At 42.7% G+C, this 19,912-nt stretch overlaps 1 protein-coding gene across 2 annotated transcripts; it reads right to left on the bottom strand.

Annotated features, from left to right (window-relative positions):
* Nucleotides 1-15: 15 nt before the first annotated feature.
* LOC100692417 (tumor necrosis factor receptor superfamily member 19) lies at nucleotides 16-17,782 on the bottom strand. 2 transcript variants are annotated; one of them, XM_005474568.4, is made up of 10 exons: nucleotides 17,204-17,777; nucleotides 16,307-16,398; nucleotides 15,659-15,772; nucleotides 11,010-11,188; nucleotides 10,828-10,913; nucleotides 4,298-4,462; nucleotides 2,281-2,409; nucleotides 2,065-2,167; nucleotides 1,235-1,434; nucleotides 16-809 (listed from the first exon to the last, which is right to left on the bottom strand). In XM_005474568.4, the coding sequence occupies exons 2-10, from the start codon at nucleotides 16,370-16,372 to the stop codon at nucleotides 805-807; spliced, it is 1,047 nt and encodes a 348-aa protein (XP_005474625.1). In that variant the 5' UTR covers nucleotides 16,373-16,398; nucleotides 17,204-17,777; the 3' UTR covers nucleotides 16-804. The 2 variants fall into 2 exon arrangements, with proteins under 2 accessions (XP_005474625.1, XP_003441744.1); XM_003441696.5 differs by having other exon boundaries at nucleotides 408-809; nucleotides 2,281-2,406; nucleotides 17,204-17,782.
* Nucleotides 17,783-19,912: the final 2,130 nt, after the last annotated feature.

The raw sequence follows: 19,912 nt of genomic DNA on the forward strand, positions 1-19,912 counted from the left end.
TCAGAACTTTATCCGTATGACTGACTTTTTAATTTCATTAAAGAATTTTTACATTTAACAAAAAATAAAAATGAAGACAGAATGTATGTAAACATGTTCAAGTGGTTTATTTACAAAAATGGCACATGGAAGTGACCAAACACAACCATCGTCATTATAACTGGGTGCATGGGAGGGGGACATACATGATGCCTATCTATGTTACAAAAATATTGACCTATTTACTATCTTACAGTATCTACAACATATTTATCACTTAGACATTCCTCATCTTAACTTGTTCCATATTATCAAGATTGTCTTCAATGTGCAACATAATCACTTTTGACACTTTTCGTCACACTTCAAACTTTACAACTTTACACACAAAAGCTTCATAACACCAGCTGCTAAATGAGCGGTACAGGTTTTTTTAGTTTGTTTGTTCTCTTACACATGAAGATGCAAGACATTCTCGATGCAGAGCAGAGGCTCATTTTGATTCACTGCGCTCCGCAGTAATAGGTCAGTACTCCTCGACATTTGAACTTCATATGATTTTTACCTTCTGGGTCAACCAATTCACAGTCTCTATGCTTTTGTTTGCATGTAAGCACATATTCTGGTAGATGGAGGGCTCTGAAGAGGGCAGAGTGGCCACACTGGTTGTCCGAGTGTATTTAGTGGTGGTTGCGGTGGGTTTTTTTGTTTTTTTTGTGTGTTTGATGGGGGTGGACTAGTGAGAAATCCGAGACAGGATCCGGCCACGGCTGTTGTTGAGTCCAGGGTGGTTCAAGGGTGGAACACAAGCCAAAGAAATCTATGTCATCCTGGAAAGAGAGCAGGAAGAGGAATGCAGACACGCAGCGATTAGTAACGTATCTACCCTCGCCCAGCCAAGAACCTGACTTAAAACAGGACAGTCTTGTCTACATCAAAGAACTTTGTTTACCAGCTGCTCCTCATGGACACAGAGTCGCGTCCAAGGCTATAAAAAGGCAAGCCGTGAGTTTGAGAGCAGTTGATGAACAGCTTCTAACTCTCAGCAGGGATTATGGGATTTATTTCATACCGAGTCTGTGTTTTAAATCATGGGAGAGGCCATGTGATCTTTTTCTTTGCACAAGCAAGTGTGTTAATACACTAATAAAATATGAAGAATTAAAACATTTCTTAACCAAATTTAAAAACAAAAATCAGTATCAGTGTTTGTGATTTGTTCTCTGAAAGAGGAGTTAAGCTAACATCGCCTCACCTTCCTGAGTCGGTACATCTGTCACAGCTTCACTGCAGCTCCGTGAGCTCCTCTCAGGGGATTTGTCCCTCAACCCGCACCTTTCCCCCTCATCCTGCTCTTCTCCCACCACCACAGGTCCTTCTGCAGGTTCATCAAAATACTCAGCCCCACAGACAGCCTCAGCATGTCCTTCCAGGTCCTCGTCCATGTTTGCATTTCTGGGAAGCATAATTAAGAAAATTGTAGTTAATATCATCCCAAATCTGTCTGCAGCCACACCCTGTGGCTTCTGTGTGCTGTCAGCACTTCAAAGGTGTCATTTAAATTGCATCTGCAACACCTCGCTGAAACACCTGAAAATAGAACGTTGGGCCCGAGGCGATAAAGCAGTGGGTACCAGTTTTGCAGCTGACTAGCCTACTCTGAAGCTCCACCCATGTGATTATCAGACATTCCGTTTGCAAGGGGCAACCAATCAGTAGAAAGGTAGGTTAAAGCGAGAGTAGCTAAAAGACTTGTTTTGAACTGTGAATCATGCACATTTAGTCTGGTAGAGAATAAATACTAAAAATGCAGAGCTTTAATGTTAAATTTAGCCATTAGCCACTCAGCAGAGCCAAGTAGTGCAAACACTGCAGGTTCTTAGTCATTTCTGTCTGTGCTGACAAATGTTTGGATAAAGGTGTTAACCAAACCAGCATGTTATGATAAGCTTTAATGTAATGCAAGTAATATGGAGTTACTCAGCAGCCGCGTCTTAACCTCAGCTAGTTGCTCTTTGTGCTGTAAAAAAACCAAAACAAAAAACTTCTATCTTAAAATATCTGTTGTATTTTTTTTATCCTCACCCTTCACTGAGACTCATCTGGGACTGGAAAGGACTGTTACCCTGGCTGCGGCCCAGACTGCAGCTCTCATCGCAGCACAGAGACGGGATTAGATGGACGGGACCTGAACAGCACACACAGGGACACAACTTTACACAAACAGAAATTCACCCAGTGTTTGTAGTCATTGTCTGTCGATTTTAGTGCAAAATCCCTTTGATGTGAACCGCAGCCTACCACAGGTGTGTCCGGGGCCCAGGTGACACTGGCAGCAAGGTCTCTGTGGAAAGTCATGGAGCCAGCGGGCGTCCAGGCAGGAGAGCTCTGCTCCGCGGTAAGGACAGTCCTGAGACCTCAGAGAAGCTGCTGAGGAAACACACAGAGACGACAGATTAAGTAATGACTGTGAAACTTTTATAACAGCATTATTACCTCGATTGAGAACTGCCAAATAAAAGGTGGGACTTTTAAGACTAATTACAGAAACCAGTGTGGTACAGCTTTGCTCATCTTATGACTTCTGTCAGGTGAAATCCTTCCAGCTCCAACCGTAGTGTTTATCTACTAAATTTACATGCTCTCTTATGCGTTGGGAAATGCCTTACAACCCTCGGGTCCATAAGACCAATCAAAATTCCTTTGTATAATTTAAAAAAACAACTGTTAGCATTTCGCTGGAGTGAAGGGCGGGGTGCGTGTTTCTACTGGCTGAAACTACTGATGAAATAATTAACTCACTTTACATCACACAAGTATGAAAAACCAAAAGAACAATACACAACCGGTACCTCCTTGGTAACTTCTACCGCACTCTTTGTTTGGAGCAAGCACAGCAAGGGAAACGTGATGTCATTAATTCTTTGCCTGGGGACGTTTCACATATTGAGGCATTTTTGGACTCAAGAATGCCGCAAATATGCAACATCAGGGTTTGATAAAGCTCAACACTGCGCCCTGTTCTTAGAGTTAAAAGGAGCAATGGCATGTTCATACAGCTGCCTTATTTACAGCTATAGAGTCCCTTCATATGCAGAATATTTCTTTGTTCTTTTTCCAGGTTGGATTGCATACATCTTTAATGATTTCAAAACCAGGAATTGGGTGCACAAGTTTGAATTTAAATCCATTCAAATGAGTTGCTTTCCTGGTATGGACCTGGCTTTTACCATAGTTCACAGCTTAATGTTAGCCTGTTTTATCACAAAACCAGTTCTGATGTGCATTTGGAACCTTTGTCCTGTTCGAACACCCAACTGTGCCCACGTTTTAAATGTTATTTGAGGTAAAGCTGAAGCTACCACTATTATGCTTGACAGTTTATACAGTGTTCTTTAGTTTGAAACCCTCACTTTTACTCCTCCAAACATATCTCTCGTCATTGTGGCCAAACAGCTCAATCTTTGTCTCATCTGACAATAAAACCTTTCCCTAGAAGACGTTTGGCTTGTCCATGTGGGCAGCTGCAAACTTCAGAAGAACATGAGGATCTACTCGTACAGTTATTTGAACTAATGATCTTAAAACCTGCAGTTGTTTAGAAATACCTCAAAGAGACCTTCCCTACTTGTCTAAATCTTAGATCTTCACCGAGTTCCTTGGACTTTCCCATTGTTCTGAATATTGGTCAATCCACTGAGTGCTATCAAGCAAATCCTTTTTATGTTGGCAAACAGAAACTACCAAAAATCCCAAATAATTTCAAACTTGTGCAGCCAAGTCTCATTTTTTTAAATCATTAAAGATGTATGCTGTGCAACTGGAAAAAGAACAGTGCAAAATAACCATAAATAGCCCAAAATAACCACGACATTCATGCCCAAAAGGGGTGTGTAAACCTCTGATTACGTTGTGTAAGGACTACAGACTCCAGCTTCCACATAGCTGCCCTCTCGGCACGTCTTAAAGCACACGTTTGAGATAACTTATCGCCATCTTATCTACACTGTTTGATGTTGTATAACTAAATACGTTTTGGAACACTGATGAGCTTTCCTTTGTTTTTGGAAAGCTTGACTAGAGTACATATCGAACTAGAAATTTTACTGTGCCCTGAAAGTTCAGCACCTGATGCGGGCGTTCAAAGTCCAAAGCTTGCTGTGTTGTCAAGGTGCATGAAAACGTTCTTGCACTAAAACTTTAATCTTACTTTACACCTCTGCCACAACCACGTTCATTAAGTTCCATCTCTTATTCTGATGGTTCTTTTGGACACAAGAAAATGTGAAACATGCAGCTTCAGAGCATCGGGACTCACCGCTGGGCTTCTTCTCCAGCAGCTGCCTCTTGCAGTAGATGACACACAGAACGAGCAGGGCCAGCAGGACTGTAGCAAGAGCGCTGCAGATGACCGCAGCCAGAGCCATGTCCCGTGGACTGGTCACTACCGAGGGCAGCGGCACCAGATTCACACGCCCACTGCCTGCCGAGGAAGTGGAAAGGAGACAAATGTGAAACACAGTTTACCAGCAAGGTATCAGACACAAAAAAGGGTTAAAACAACAATGACAAAAATGAGGATAACACTTTTTGCTTAAAAGATTTCTCAGCCAATCAACTTCTATTTGCCTCAAGTCAGTAATCTCCATGCTAATGAAAAAAGTAGAGTTCAAAGAGAAAGACTCCATGTTAAATTCTTTTATCTGCCTCTGCCTCATACTCTGCAGAAGAAGATTTACAGTCGTTTCCCCCCCTCTACCCTCAGGCCGCCCTAACAGCTTTTAAATCAAGAGGCGGACATACTGGTCACATAGGAGTGTGTATGTGGCAGAGGGAAAGCTTAATGTTGTGTCACAGAGTGTGTGAGCGTGGCATTACAGTCCTCCTTCCTGAGGGGAAATGTGATGTCAGTGTGTGTACCCACCTTCGTGACCTTTAACACAAAGACAAAAACTCATATGGATAGGGCAGGCTTACAAAGAATGCAGCTCAAGTTCCCACACATGCAGAACATCGGCATATAATGTGGATTAATGCTGTTTGGAAAAAAAATTGGCTCCTGCTATGTATAATTATCCTTCTCAACACCCCACAGATATAGATAAAATACAGGCTCCATATGTAACTAAGAGCAGCTATACTGAAAACTTCTATGGGTTTTCTAACGCTGTTTAAAGCTGCTTTATGTGGCATTTTTGGCCACTTTGTGCAAACATGGAAGCAAACAATAGACACTTAGCTGTAGCATTAGCATACACTTAACAGTAACGTGTCAGTTTTGAAGCTTTTTATTTTGCCCTTTTGCCGACTCCCAAGCAAAAATGTCTGTCTGCTTACCTGCTGAGTGTCCCTGTATTTTCTCAACTAGTTGCTACACACAGTCGACCACCAAAGCAGGAAAGTAAAGTCATTGGCTAACTTTTTGGCTAATGCTAAGTGAATGAACAGACAATGTTGATCCTTGACCAACATTATTCTGATAATGTAGGAACAACACCAACACAGGGATATTAGATCGTACATGTGAAACAAGCCATTCTGACTCCATTTTTCTTTCTGTGAGCCATGTTCCTCCTGATTGGCTGCCGCAAATAAACAATAATTTGAACGGGGAGGTGGGTGGGGCTGCTGTGCCAGAAATGACCAAATTAGGCATATCAACACTCTGACATCATACAGGGCAAAGAGTAGAAAAAACTGTCAAAAACCAAGCATGTAGAGGAGTCTGAAGCTTTTTTTGCAACTTTTTGAAATTATTTGAAACTTTAGCATTGTTTAATATTAGCAGATTAAAATATGTCTGCTTTAGGATTTATACTTTGATAGAGAAACAAACAAACAAATAAAATTGCAAAACAAACTTAAAATTTAGTTTTAAATGTTGAACTCTTATGTGTGTTATTTATCCCAAATGTTAATCAAACAAGGTTGCCGAGGATATTTGATTTGGCAGATTTTTAAACACAGCAGTTTTTAAACCTGATTTGCAACACATAATAAAAACAAGCTTGCTGCACCTTTTCTTTCTAAACGCTGTTTTTATTTTTTTTAAGGGTTAGGTAGCATTTTTTCTTAACCCATGTAAATTTACCAGGGTTATAAAACTAAGCACGTCTGCAGCAGCACGTTCTCAATCCTCTCCAGATTTTAATCACAGCAATACACAGAAACAGTGTGGCACAGACATCCTGAGTGATGAGATATCAGGAGACAGGGTAACATGTATAGCATGTAAGCTGCACGTCTCCACATTCGTCTGCAGCTTTAAGAAGAGGTGGACAAAAAAAACAAAAGCAGTCTGTTTGGAAGAAACTTATCTCCGAGACCACGTGCAACTAGCTTACCATTACTGTCTCTGATCATCATGGATGCAAAGCAGACTGAAAATTTACCAAAAGTATGGCAAATATAATGAATGACATTTGTTTGAGAAAACTTTGCTGTTTGCTTTCAGTATATTAATCATAAAGACAGCTGGTTTGAGCATTTTCACTTCCAAGAGCTCTTTGTTATGCAATGTAAACATTTAACTTTGTGGAGGTTTTTTTTTCTTTTCTTTAATGCAGACAGATAGGGGATAGGGGTATTTTAACATTCCTTTCAAAGGGGGGGGGGAGAGAGACCAACTAAAATAATAATAATAACCAAGCGGAGTTACAATACTCAGTTTGACCCAGGGGGCAAAGACTTTGTGTGAAGTGAAGCATTCAATCCTGCTCCGGCATCAATAAATACTACATGACAGCGGAGATGAATGGGATAATACATCCCAGTAAAATTTACACACTTGACTATTTACATTATATTCCATGTTTTGTGATTTTTTTTTGTTTGTTTAAATATGCAACTGAGGCACTATTTATGTAATTTCTAATTTGCAAACTTTTACAAAATAGACATTTGAACAGTGGTTACAGCTGGATTCAAAGTTCATGTTACCTGATGGATTCAAAGGTTTTCATTGAGAGGGTATTTGGTAGGAAATAGTTTTTTACCTGGAAAAAAAAGTGTAAAAAAACGTACATCTTCAAACTGCATATTAGTATTTTTTTCCTAATCTAATCATTATTGCCATGAAAGACACAATTTGTTTATATCTGACCACTTTTCTAAAAAGAGTGGTTTTAATATGCAAATAAGGAGCCAGACTTTGAATGTAATGTCAAACAATATTTCTTCAGGCTTTCTGAAGTTTTTCTTTGGACAGTGGCTGCTGTTTCAGTTACGTTTAGTCATGTTCAGTCCACTCCTTGTACCTGACCATTTTCAGGGGATTGTTTTATTTCTGTTTGTTAAGCCACCTAATGCTGACCTGTGAATCATTCAAGCACCTAATTCAAGGCATGAACCAGCCTTGTGCCCATACATAACAAACAACTTGGCAAAGAACCACCTTGTTACTGCTGACCTGTGGCAAAAACACAATTTGTTCCAGTTTCTTTAGTTGAATCTGTGAAAAATGCGAATGACAGCACAGTTTGCGGGACAAACGGAAATCTACAGCAGATCTGAAAGCCGTACCCTTAAGAAATACAAAAAAAATCTAGCAAAGGCCTCACGCAGGACCTGAGTGATACATCTGTCACTTCAGTTGATCATCTACTGTTCACTGAAGCTTTATCAGAAATGGCCGCAGTGGCCGTCAAGAAATGGTTTGGGACTACATTTCAGCCTTCAGATTTTAATCTATCATGCAGTACCATCTAGAAAGAACCTGACTGACAACAGCTTCACTTTTTCAATATGGCAATGATCCTAAACACACTGCAAACACCTTTTTCCCCAAATTTCCTATCAAAACATAAAGAAATGAGGGGTAGCTCAAGACTTTTGCACAGTACTGTATGCCATTTGTAAAATATATATTCCTCACCCCACACTGACACTGACAAGCTGAAATATCAGCAAGTTTGTGTTTTGTGAGAGTTATGCCAATAATCTCTCTGTACTGTATCTGACGTCTTACCGCTATGTTTAAACTCTCCCTTCATTGTCATGGTCAAATTCAGCTCATCCGAGACGAGCATCTCAAGCCAGTCTGTTATCGGAGACGCAGCAGCTGCAGCAAACACAGACCAACACTGGTCCATTGAAGAGAGCTCACCTGCTGATATTATCTGCATACAAACCAGACCAATAAACCACAGCCTTTCATAGCCTGCTGACTTTATGGAATGCCACAAAGTCCAAATAAAAGAAGCACTTCTTTACACCTCTGAAGGCTCTTTGACCGTCTATGAACACTATTTTAAGAGCTTCTTTAGTAGAGCTGAACAAAGGTTTTGGCGTATTTAATTAGGAGCTGTCAAAACGCCTGAACGCTTTTATAATGGAGCTCTATCAAAGTCTAAACATGTTATGTGGTATAAAATTTAAGGTGGAGCAATATGCTAATGACATATATCTATAAGCTCTGTTTTTTTTCTCTAACATTATGAATTTCTGAATAGGACTGCCATCATTCCTGTCAGCTCAGAACAGAAAACTGAGGCTACATGCGATTACCAGCATTAAACATCAGAAGACTGAGACTCATCAGACAGGGCGGCATTTTCCCAATTTCTGCTGCAACATGGTGGGGTCAGAATTTGGAGTAAACAACATGAAAGCATCCATCCACCCTCCCTTGTATCAACAGATCAGGCTACTGGTGGTATAATAGTTCAGGGGATATTTCCTTGGCATACTTAAGCACCAGCTGAGGTCCACAGTGTACCCATCTTCTGATGGCTGCTTCACCACAAAGCTCGAATCATCTCAAACTGGTTTCTTGATCTAATACAGCACCTTTGTGATGTGGTCTAATGGGAGATTCCCATTATGGATGTGCAGCTCAGAAATCTGCAGCAACTGTGTGACGCTGTCACGTCATCACGGACCAAAATCTGTTTCCTGCACCTTGTTGATTCTGTGCCACAAAGGACCAGCCTGGTATTAGCAAGCTGTACCTATTAAAGTGGCAAGTGAGTGTGTGTAGTGTGTAGTAGCACTATCAGAAAGTAGTAATATTAGTACAGTTTTTCCAACCTGCCTCAAATATACCTAATAATAAAACTGTGTTTTATAGCTGACGGCACGGTTTCTCTGTTCTCTGAACAAAAATAAGGATCAAATTCCCGTCTGACTCGCTCTAAATCCTTTCTGACACTGTAATAAATGTGATACCGGGACAAGCCACAAAGAGCAGGTAGCATTCCTTCAACAAGTGTGTGTATGTGTGCGCACGTGCACACATATCTGTCTGCACGCCCGTGTGCTATTTAGTCTCTGAGATCTACCGTGACAGTGAAAAACTTCAGCAGATGAAACGCATTAAAGAGGCTGAAGGGAATCCATAAAACACAACCTCATTTTTAACTCAGCTCCAAGAAGCCACTGGCGGGGTGGGGGGGCATAAAAGAAAAAAGGAGGAGAAGAAAGGAGGGGTTTGAGATTTACAGTCCACCACAGACGGCAGCATACCTCCCCTGCACAGCTGCACCTTTACCCCCACCACCACCAGCCCCCGGGCCCGGTGTGGCCTATTAGAATGATCTGCCCTTTAAGTTTTCACCACCCTGCTCAAGATAACACTGGAGGCAGAGGTGGAGGGAGAAGGGAGGGGGGACGAGATTTTCAAACATTTGGAAATGTTCCACTGAGAGTCTCTGTAGGAGCTAACTACCAGCTATGTTCTCAGACACAATGGCCATTTTGTTTCACGGGGGCTGCACTATTATCAAAACGGGGAGCTGCGCAGATGGACGAATGTGCAGACGGGGAGGGGGGCTGTCAAGGCCAGCGCTCATTACACGCGCTACACCGACAGAGATACAAAGATGAAAAACCCAACCGGCAGCGGATGATGCGATGAAGCGACTCTTCTTTATACCTGGGGCTCATGCGCAAAAGTGTTTCTGTTTTTTTCCTTTTTAAGAGTTTTCCCAGAGCTGTCCTCATTTATTTGACACTGGGGTGTTAACTCTGGCTTGAACAGCCCCAAAGTTCTTGTTGCCAAAAAAAGAGCCTTGCTGGAAACAGCTGCCGTATCCTCCGCCATCAGGAAGTCACACTCAATTACCAAAAGGTATAAGTTCACTCGCCTGTTGGTTTTATGTGGAAACCTGAAATCATAAGGTTGCACTTAACTACTTACAAAGGCCAGAAGAAAGAAGTTAATTGGATCTGCAGCCTACAGGAATGCAAGCCCACAATACTTTGTGAATGCATCAGAGCACACCTCCTTGTTTTTTTTGCATAATGGAAATAAATTATGCTGCTCGAAGCGGCACACTCCTGCGGACATGTTTACTTTGGTGCTGGGACAAAGACAAAGAACATTAGGGTCATTTTTAGGAACGCTGTTGGGTTTTTTGTTTAAGGAAGTTTGCGCATTTAATCCAAACAGATTTTTTTAAAAATGAGTGACATGCACTGAACTAATATAATCCACTGTTGGCAAATCCACTATTATGCTACTGGTATCCATTTCAGCTTTTCAACTGCTCAGCTTGTAAATCCAAGCATTTATTTGCACATATAGCGTAGCTGGCAGGCTCAGCGAGGGCTGGTGAATGAAATATGGCTGCGGTGCTGGTTACTCCACTACCGTGTGCTGGCATGTGCGTGCCCAACCTTTGTTGTGGCACTTTTTATTTGGTTCCAGCAGCAGTTTGGCAAGGAGTTCAAAAGTTTGTCATGGAGGGTGATGTTTGCTTTTGGACTATTGTATCCCTGTTGTTTCATGTTAAAACATCATCTATTGTGAGTTAGGTATGAATGGGGTGTGTTCATGAGAACAGTGGACAAAATCTCCCACTCATGTTAGTCCAACTGTTAGAGGAGGTCAGAGAAAGCAAAGGTGCTTACAGTTGGGCTCATAAGGAGGTGGAGGGTCTCCACAAGGTATACACTCCATGTCCTGGAAACCGCTTAGTTTCGTCTTCCTGTAATATCTGTGCAAGACACAAAATCACATGTTTGTTAACCAAAACAGATGCCATTAACGTGTAGGTTTTCATAAAACTGACCAGTAAGATGCGTCCTCTCACCCTGGCAGGCAGTCACCACACACGGCGTTGCTCGTGGTGGAGCAGTTGCCCTTCTGGAAGCGGTTGATCAGTCCACAGTCCAGGCAGGGTTTGCACTTCTGCAGGCTCCGGTCCTCTTTGAAGCGACTGCTCCGACAGGGCACACACCGGGCATCCTCTCCATAACCAAAGCCACATTCCTGGAAGGATTAATGGGAGAAATACACCGGGTAAGAGGTGGGGTTGTTGGTTTGGGGTGATGTGCAGCTGGTGAAAAGAGTGCTTGAATGCGGCCTACCGGGGGTCTGGAATTAAAGAACGATCTTGGCTCGCGGGATCAGACGAGAACAGTGGCCTGCCTCTTTTGAGAGTCCATCTTACACTGGCAATAAGCTCCCTGACTCTGTCAGTATGAATGAGTAGCCTTCCGCTGCAAGACCCAGAAAGGCCATGCATTTGAATAATAAAGGCTGGAGGGGACACCCACTGTTGTATTATTGCAGGTTTATTGCTGCGTTTGTGTGGGACTCCCACTCCAAGCAGACTCAGTGAGTGTCCCGTTGATTGAGAGGCCAGCAAAGCAAAGGAAACGCTTCAGGAAGGGGGCAAGGATTATGGAGAGGTATATGGAGAAAACAAGATGAATACTCTTTTTGTGTTCAGCAATTGAAAGTGCACATAAAAAGCACAGCTTCCTTCAACTGTGTGAATGATCTAATGCTTAAAAAAACCCCTTTATTATCACCTGAGAGACGCAAAAATAAGGATAATGTAAATTAAAAGATATGATTTTATTATTTTATTGGTTGTGTGGAATTTAATGTGTATATTTTTTTTGCTTGTGTGAGTTTTTTCTAAGACTTTCCCAGTCTTTATATCAGCTGGCAAAGTAGAAACACAAAAGTCTTCAACATTTTAAAGCAACATTATAAAGTTTTCCTAAGAAGAAGCCAAAACTGTTTCAGTTCTTTCCCCTGTCTGTTTTTCTCCCTTTCTTTGTGTCACATCTCTGAAAATGACTCTGCAAGACCTCAGTGACAAACTGACATTTCCATGACAGCTGACGTTACCCCGAGGGAATGACATCATACATCGATCATTCATTATCAGCTCCACAGCAGCTGCCCTCCTGTTATCCAGCATTACCACACTGAAATCTAAATCCAGGAAGATACACAGGGAGCGGTGGGGTGGGGTGCTCGTATATCATTAAAGTGAAGGTCAGCTTCAAACAGGGCTTCTCCCTTCTCTTCTCTCTTCACCCGTGTCCCGTTTCACCGGCCAGGCGTGCATTCCTGTTGGAATGTGGGCTGAAGGTTTAGATATGATTGGGTGGGGGGGGATTGGCGAAGCATGCTGGCAAGAAATAAAAATGGAGGCTGGAGTCTAATATGTGATCTTGTGATGGCACCGCAGAGTCAGGACAGAAGACGAGGAATTTAGTGCTTCCAGCCAAACACATGTGAGCCTGACACTGAACCCCTGGGCAAGGCCTGGCCCGAGGTGGACCCATAAGGCTGGACTTCTGCAGCTGTTGCTGTGAACTCGCCATATAAGGCCTTACCCCTCTAGTCGTGCAGACCAGAAGAACCCAGGGAGGGGAGTGGATGTGGGTGACCGATGAGTGATAAAGAGGGGGGAAAGTCAGGATAAAGATTTGGCTGCCCACAATTGCACACCACGAGAGAAAGAGACACTTGAATCCGATCTTTAAGAACGCACAGCCAGGCCTGCTCGGGCATGGTTCTGTGACCCACTTCTTCATGAAGGAGGGGGCCCCGGGGTGATTCGTCCGCGCTCAGCCCGGCACTGGCACGAGCTCTGTCCATGGGGCACCGCATGGCAGGAAGGGCTGATGCTACGAAAGACACAAGCAGGTCAGAGCACTGAAACAAAAGGAAAATGGAGCCAGTTCCTGCCCCTCTGATCAAGGAGCCGTCCCTTTCTTCTTTTATCCCCGCTAACAAAGCTAAACAAAGACCCAACTGAGACGTGTTCAGCAGCTAAAGGAAAGCCTGCACTCTGCTGCGGAAATCTGTGATGACGGGAGTTATTATTTACGCAAAAAGAGCAACGTAACAAACAGTCTGTTAAAACATTTTTGAGGGCATCAAAGCGATACGCCGAGATGAAAGAAATCATCTGGGGAGAAAACTATTTGAACTGTAGTGTGAAAAAAAAAGACAGATTACGAGGAAAAAAGCCCAACTAAAGCGAATAAACCTCGAAGCGTGGCTGCTCCCATAGTTTTGCATGAAGTTCTCTCATGCGGTTTTCACCTGAAAACACGTAGAAAAACTGATGCTTAACATCCCGTTTCCCTGCCCTATCTCCTGATCTACTTTGGGCGAGACCGCCAAGCACAACACAGCACTGCAGTGTGGGGAGAGAAGGCGGTGGTGCTGGGGGTGTGCTGGCTGGGACCTGAAGCAAGTTCAGACGCACAGATATTTCTGAGATTAAGAGGGAATCACAAGGGGGCGGGGAGGCCCTGCCAGTCATCTGATCCGGGGGATGAAACACGGCGAAAAATAACGGCGTGCTACTTGAAAGAGGAGTTTTGTGCGGGACATAACGCGCTCTCTTTGTTTCTGTTTAAAATCTACTACAGCCTGGCTTGTTTAAACACAACAATCACTGTGATTTTGACACTTCTGCCGCTGCCTGTTGCTCCCTCTCTTTAGCCGGTGCCACCCAGAAGTCCTTTGTCCTAGAAGTGTGGCCAGAGGAAATGCTACACTCTCCCTTACATACTACAAGATGCTGACACGCCAAAGTTGTGTTCCTGCCTAGCTTTTTTAATGCCCCCGGCAATCTTCCAGCATGCACTGGAAGGCCATTTACGCCTTCACCTTCATGCTTGATGCAACACAGCTTTACTAAATAACCTCCTATAATGAAACCTAAAGTGAAGTATGTCAGGGAGAACTGGTTTTAATTGATGTTCCCTCTGTATGGGTGGTTCTTTTAGCAACAGTTAGCGTGGAGGAGCTAATTGATGTTTGTCAGCCAGCCTCAGAGCGGCTTCCAGAGGCAAACTTCCAGAGCAAACTGGGCCACATTCCTCTGGGATCTCTATGGCAGCTGCACAGAGGGACTCCAAAAGTTTTTTGCTTCCCTCTCGACACTCAGGCTAGCCTTTAAGAATACAGACAGATTGTCTGAGCTCAGATCACAAAGTTGTTTCTCTGGGAAACTTTCTCCTAGAGGAAGGCCCAGGTCTCCATTTTGAGTCAGCATCCCGCTACCTTCAGAGAAAGAATGAGGCAGCCAATTATTAACCAGGACCCCAGGGTGGCTAGCGGCATTCATGCCCGTCGACGCTGCAGGGGAACATGAGGACTACTGAAGCGTATCAGCGACCACAGAGTGCATGTCTGTGTGCACTGAGATTAAAGGCGACCCAGACTTAAATGCATGTGTGCAACAGATGTCAAGGGGGGGGTGATACAGAGTTTTTCGTCGGTGCTAAAAGATGTTTTGAAGTGTAAAGTCAGTTTAGCAGATGTTTTATGTGCAGTATTTTCTTCACTTTAAGAGCTTTTCATGTTTTTTTACTGCAGCAAATCCTGCAGTCTGGAAGTTTTCATTTTTTCTTTTGACAGTTCGCTGTCAAATATACATGTTTTTATAATACTTGTACTGCTTTTTAATCAATCAATCAAACAGCACAAAGACAAAAGTGTTAGAGAAATTACCCTTCAAGAGGACCTATTTTTTCTTTAGTCTACTAGAGTAGCTTTGAATGATTCACAATTCAAAATAACTCAAAACAATCAGTCATGTAGCCCCTCAGTATTCCAGTTGTATGAAGTAAGCCATTTTAGCTTGCCTTTCCCTCACTTTCCTTCTGATTGGCCGCTGCATGCAAACAGTGGGTTTCAACAGCAGGTAGGTGGGGACTTGGTGTTCAAAGAAATGAGAAACTTTGGTTTAATTATCTCAGCTTTTTTACTGCATCGTACCAGCGCGCGCGGGGGGGGGGTATGCAAGCCTTTACTGTGTTCCACTATCATTATTAAATCAAACTCATTAATTCAGTTACTCACTTTTACATCACTGCCTACACTTGCAGAAGTAGGTAGGCACATAGCTGCTGCCAGAGAGGAAAGCCTCTGCTTACCAGCCTTAACTGACACTAAAGAGGCCTGTTTGTACAAAGCGAGCGCACACACATACACACACACACAAACCTGTGGCTAAGGTGGTGGAAAAAATTGTATTCCCAGTCGAAAGCAGCAAGCTTAGGCATGGCTGCCTTCAAACAGTAAAGACAATAAGTTGGACGGGGCGCAATGGGGGGAAAAACAATGGAAGCCATTCAGCTGCAGAAGGTCAAAAGTATGGGTGTGACTGATTAAAGAAGGGTCGGTGTTCTACAAAAGCTAATAACAGCTTGGCTGTTTTTGTGCATGAAAGACAGGAAGTAATAAATAATGTCTGTTCCCTGGAAAAGATACGCTTTTCTAAACAGTGATGTCCATTCTTTTCATAAACCAACAGTTTTTCCCCCACAAATCCAGCCAACTTTGTTCAGCTCAGGGAAACTGACTCGGCTGACCTGTTATGGATTACAACACTCTCCATTTCTTAAATAAACTGAGGCGCACACTGCTTTTTGGGAAAACGCTCTTTGTGGACAAATCAAAAAAGTTTAGAATAAATCCAACCTTTGAAAGCTCCTGTCCTGCATCACACTGCTTGCAGGGTTTGCAGTTTCCAAAGCGGTCCTTGTACTCTTGCTCTCGGCATTCTCTGGTCTGCTCTTCGGCTCTCGTGTGAATCTGAATCAAAGACAATCATTTAGAGAAAGTTAGAAGATTCCTGCATTTCATCCAGAACAGATAAAGCAGTCTGATTCCATAATCATTTATGGAGGTCGCCCTCCCCTCCCTTCAAACCCTGGGACTCCTGTTTGAAAATAAGTCCCGATCCTGCAGGGAAGAGATAAGATCGAACCTGAATGAGCCCTGTGGGAAAACTGTAAAGTTCAGCAGCAGAATCTAAGTAGAAAGCAACAATGCAGTGAATGCTAAGCCCAGAGACAGCGGTTGACAATCTCTTCAGCAAGGATTTTACTGATCCCACAGGTTGAGCAGTCACCCAGTTAACGCATATGCAGCACATTTCAGGTGAATATGTGCGGTTTGTGTATCTGCCGTTTTTTACTTTTGCAGAATATATACAAACTGTGCATGCTGAAAGCATTTGGCTCACGTGTCATCCAGCTTCCCTTGCACACATTGCAACAAACAAGACATGCATAGCAAAATTATCCATTTTAAGTTTGTGCAAAAATGTAAAAAAAAAAAACTTACCAGAGATGAATACAGGACATGCAACGTTAGCACAAGTGAGAAGGTGTTCTGAAGCATCCTAACCATTTTGATGGGCCGCTCAGAGCTTGAAGCTGAAAGAACAAAAACAGCAATCATCAAACAAGTGAGTGTGCACAAGTATGTTATTATAGACTTATAGACCCTAAAAAAAAGAAAAGAAAAAAGTGCAAAGTCTATCAGGAAGAAAGGCTGGTTGGGTAAAATCATCTGAGACTAAACAACACAATGATGTGATTTGATTCTTCTCCACCCAATGCAAGCCAGGGTTAAACTTTTAAACAGCACTGATTTGCTGGAGGTTTGTTAAATGCAAATTTGCTGGGCGGACAAACCTTACCCACCAAAAACACAAAACACTTTTATTGGGTATTCAAGTGAAAATTAGTTTACAAAGAAATGCCAGCATGAAGGGAGGAAGGAGGGAGGAAACCCGTTTAATATCACATCATAAAAACATGGAAGTTGTGGGTTTGAATATTCCAACTATAAACACCAATATAGCTCAAGCCATTGTAAATAAGTAGCCTATAAACTATACAGGCAGTGTGTGAGTGAAGATTAAAATTCCTTTATGTGGAAAACTGTTAAAAACATAATCTCAGACAGCATTCATAGCTTTGCAAAAGGGACGTGTCATAGTTTCTTCTTCTTCCTTTTCAAAGTGTACAAATAAATAAATAAATAATTAAAACTAAATTTTGCAACCATAGACTCGATACTGGCGAATAAGTCCTCCAATACGCGTGCACAGACTGAGAGTTTCAGTCGTCTCGTGCCTTTAAAGCGAGGTTTGTCCCGTCCTGTGGATACAGCAATCAAGGCTCGGTCTGTCGTTTATCTACGAGCGTCTAAAGGCGACATCAAAGCTCTTCTTACCTGCTGCAAAGGGAGCCTCCTGATTAGAGAGTGTCGCTTAGAAGTCCAAAGCTGACCGGTGAGAGGTGTGGTGGGCTGTTTCCCGCACCGGTCCGCTCACCATGACAGTGCTGCTGCTGCTGCTCCAGCCCGGCACGGCTCGACTCCGAGCCGCTGCGGATCGAGGGCAGACCGAGATCAAAGGCGGAGAGAGAGGAAGGGAGGGAGGGAGAGGGGTTGGCTTTCTGGATACGAAGCGCGTGTATCTGATCTGTGATCAGCCTGTCTACATCAAAGACCCGGTGTCTCTCTCTCTCTCTCTCTCTCTCACACACACACACACACACACACAGAGACACACACACCTGCACACCTACACTGCTCCACAGGCTGATCAGTAGCACCGTTTCCATTCAGCTGGTTTCTATCGAGATGTTTTACAAACCCTCTGCCTGTGCGTGCTTTATTTGATGCCTTTGCTTTGCCCTTATGTCCTGGCCCGTGTGGTCCCACGGCCCCCTCTGACCTCACACGTTAAACTAGTTTAAAGGAAAAGTTAACACAGCAGTCTAGCAGACAATAAAGAGTTGTTTAGCCTGCCTGCTTTTCTCCTTCTAACTTGGCCACATTTATTTATTTGGTAAGCCCTCATCTCTGCTGCAGATTTTATGATGTCAGCGTGCTGCTCCACCATTGGCTGAGCCTGTGGTTAATCCATCTAATAGGAAGAGCAGAGTTCAGGGGATATACAGCGACTACTGCAGTAATTCACTGTAAATATCGGCTCTTGAATCCTCTCTCTGATGTCAGATGAAGGTGTTAACAGTGAGTTCAGAGCTTTTGACGTAGCCTGTTATTTTCTTCATTGTCCTTGATTTTTTTTCCTCTCTTTTTAATACTGTTGGTTAATTTGTGAAAAGAGTGGCAACCAGAAAAAAACTGATTTTCCTAAGGCCACACTGAAACCAAAAGTTCGTATATCCACCTGAGGTAGAAAAAAGTGAGCAGTGTGCACACTGGTGTGTGTGTCTGAACCAAGGCAAAGACACAGAGGACAAAAGTTCAGCACTGCAGTAAAAGTGGCCAATTACTGTACATGTCTGGACACGCTGTGTATCGATTCCAGGAAGCTCACTGTGTGCTTTGCAAATGTTACTTTGAATGTTATTTGTAATCCAATTTCTTCACGTAGCCTATGTGGCAGGTAAGTACTTTCTCTTGCAGTACTTTCCAAAAGTAATAGTCTTTGACTTTGCAAAGGCTGAACTACGAAATAATTGCCAGAAAATTCAATTTTTAAAAAAAAATCTGGAGTGTTTATTGAACCGTCTAACATTTTTTCTTTAAAGGAATTAAATATCAGTTTGCATATGTGGTTTTTAATTTGTATCAGGGAGGTTTTGTTTTTTCTTTTTTTCTTTTTCTTTTTTTTTTTTTTAAAAAAAGCATTTTTGTGCAATTTATTGCTTAAAAATGTATTGTGTAATTTATTCAGGGTTTTCACTTCAAGAAATCAAACTGATGATGCAGAGGTCTGAAAAACTCACAAAAACTCATGTATTAAATACGATGGACTTGGTGTTATTAGGTTAAGTATTTGTCATGATGTCATATGTAGCAGTTTAAGTAGTAGTTTAATGTAGGCAGTCCCATGAAAATATTCTCATTTCTATGGTTCATGTTTTTATGGCCTGTATTCATTCGTTTCCATCAAATCTATAAATCACTGCGTGTCTGTAGCCTGAGTCCTCTAGCTGTGGGAAGACGTCACTGCAAGCCAAACCTTTCTTCCCGGAGCTTTGCTGCTGTCGCCATCTACTGGTGCAGGTGATTTAAAAAATTCATGGACTTTGTGCACACTGTGTACAGTGAACGTAATCAATATTCAGCAATAACACTCACAGTATTATCCCAGAAAAAAAAGTAGCCAACTCTGTTATCCTTTAATACCGTTCCCTGTGTCTGAAGGCCTCCACCATAACTTCCATCCCCAAAAGACTCATATAGAGAGCCTCAATGAGTACAGACCTATAGCCCTCACATCAGTACTTATGTGTACTTACCCCCACATCATGTGATGGAGGTGCTGGAGAGACTAGTTTTGCCCCTCTGCAGTCTGCACACAGACAAAATCTGGGAGTGGAAGATGTTATCATGCTGCAGAGGAACACCTTTAAAAGCGCGTTTAGCACTATCCAGCTGCTGCTATCGAGAGAGACTCTAAAGGAAATGTCTTTAAACATTTACATGATTTTGTGGATTACTGTTCACATGACAGACAGGCTGCAGCATATGAGACTGGGCAGTGCTCTGTCTGCAGCATGGTAACTCCACCAGGGCTGTGTTGCCTCCAATCCTGTTTACCTTGTCCACCTCAGATTTTTAACACAGTCCACAGAAGGACTCCAACGGTTCTGCAGAGGTTGGATGTATAAGTAATAAATAAGACCACAGAAATGGTGATTAACTTCAAGGTGAAAAGGACAGCTACACATCTCGTGTCTATCCTGGGACAGGATGTTGATGTTGTTGGAGGACCACAAGTATCCAGGCTCTCATCCTCTTCTTGTATACAGAAGCTGAGATCCTTCAATGTGTGCACCAAATGTTAGCAATTTTTTCCACCAGTCAGCTCTGGTGACCACTGTGTGGTTTGCTGTGTTCTTATACTATAGCATTATTGCACTACACATTTATACCAAAAGTCCTTCAGAAGACCCATGTAAAAAC

This window comes from Oreochromis niloticus, linkage group LG14 (genome assembly GCF_001858045.2).
Source record: "Oreochromis niloticus isolate F11D_XX linkage group LG14, O_niloticus_UMD_NMBU, whole genome shotgun sequence".
NCBI lineage: Eukaryota > Metazoa > Chordata > Actinopteri > Cichliformes > Cichlidae > Oreochromis > Oreochromis niloticus.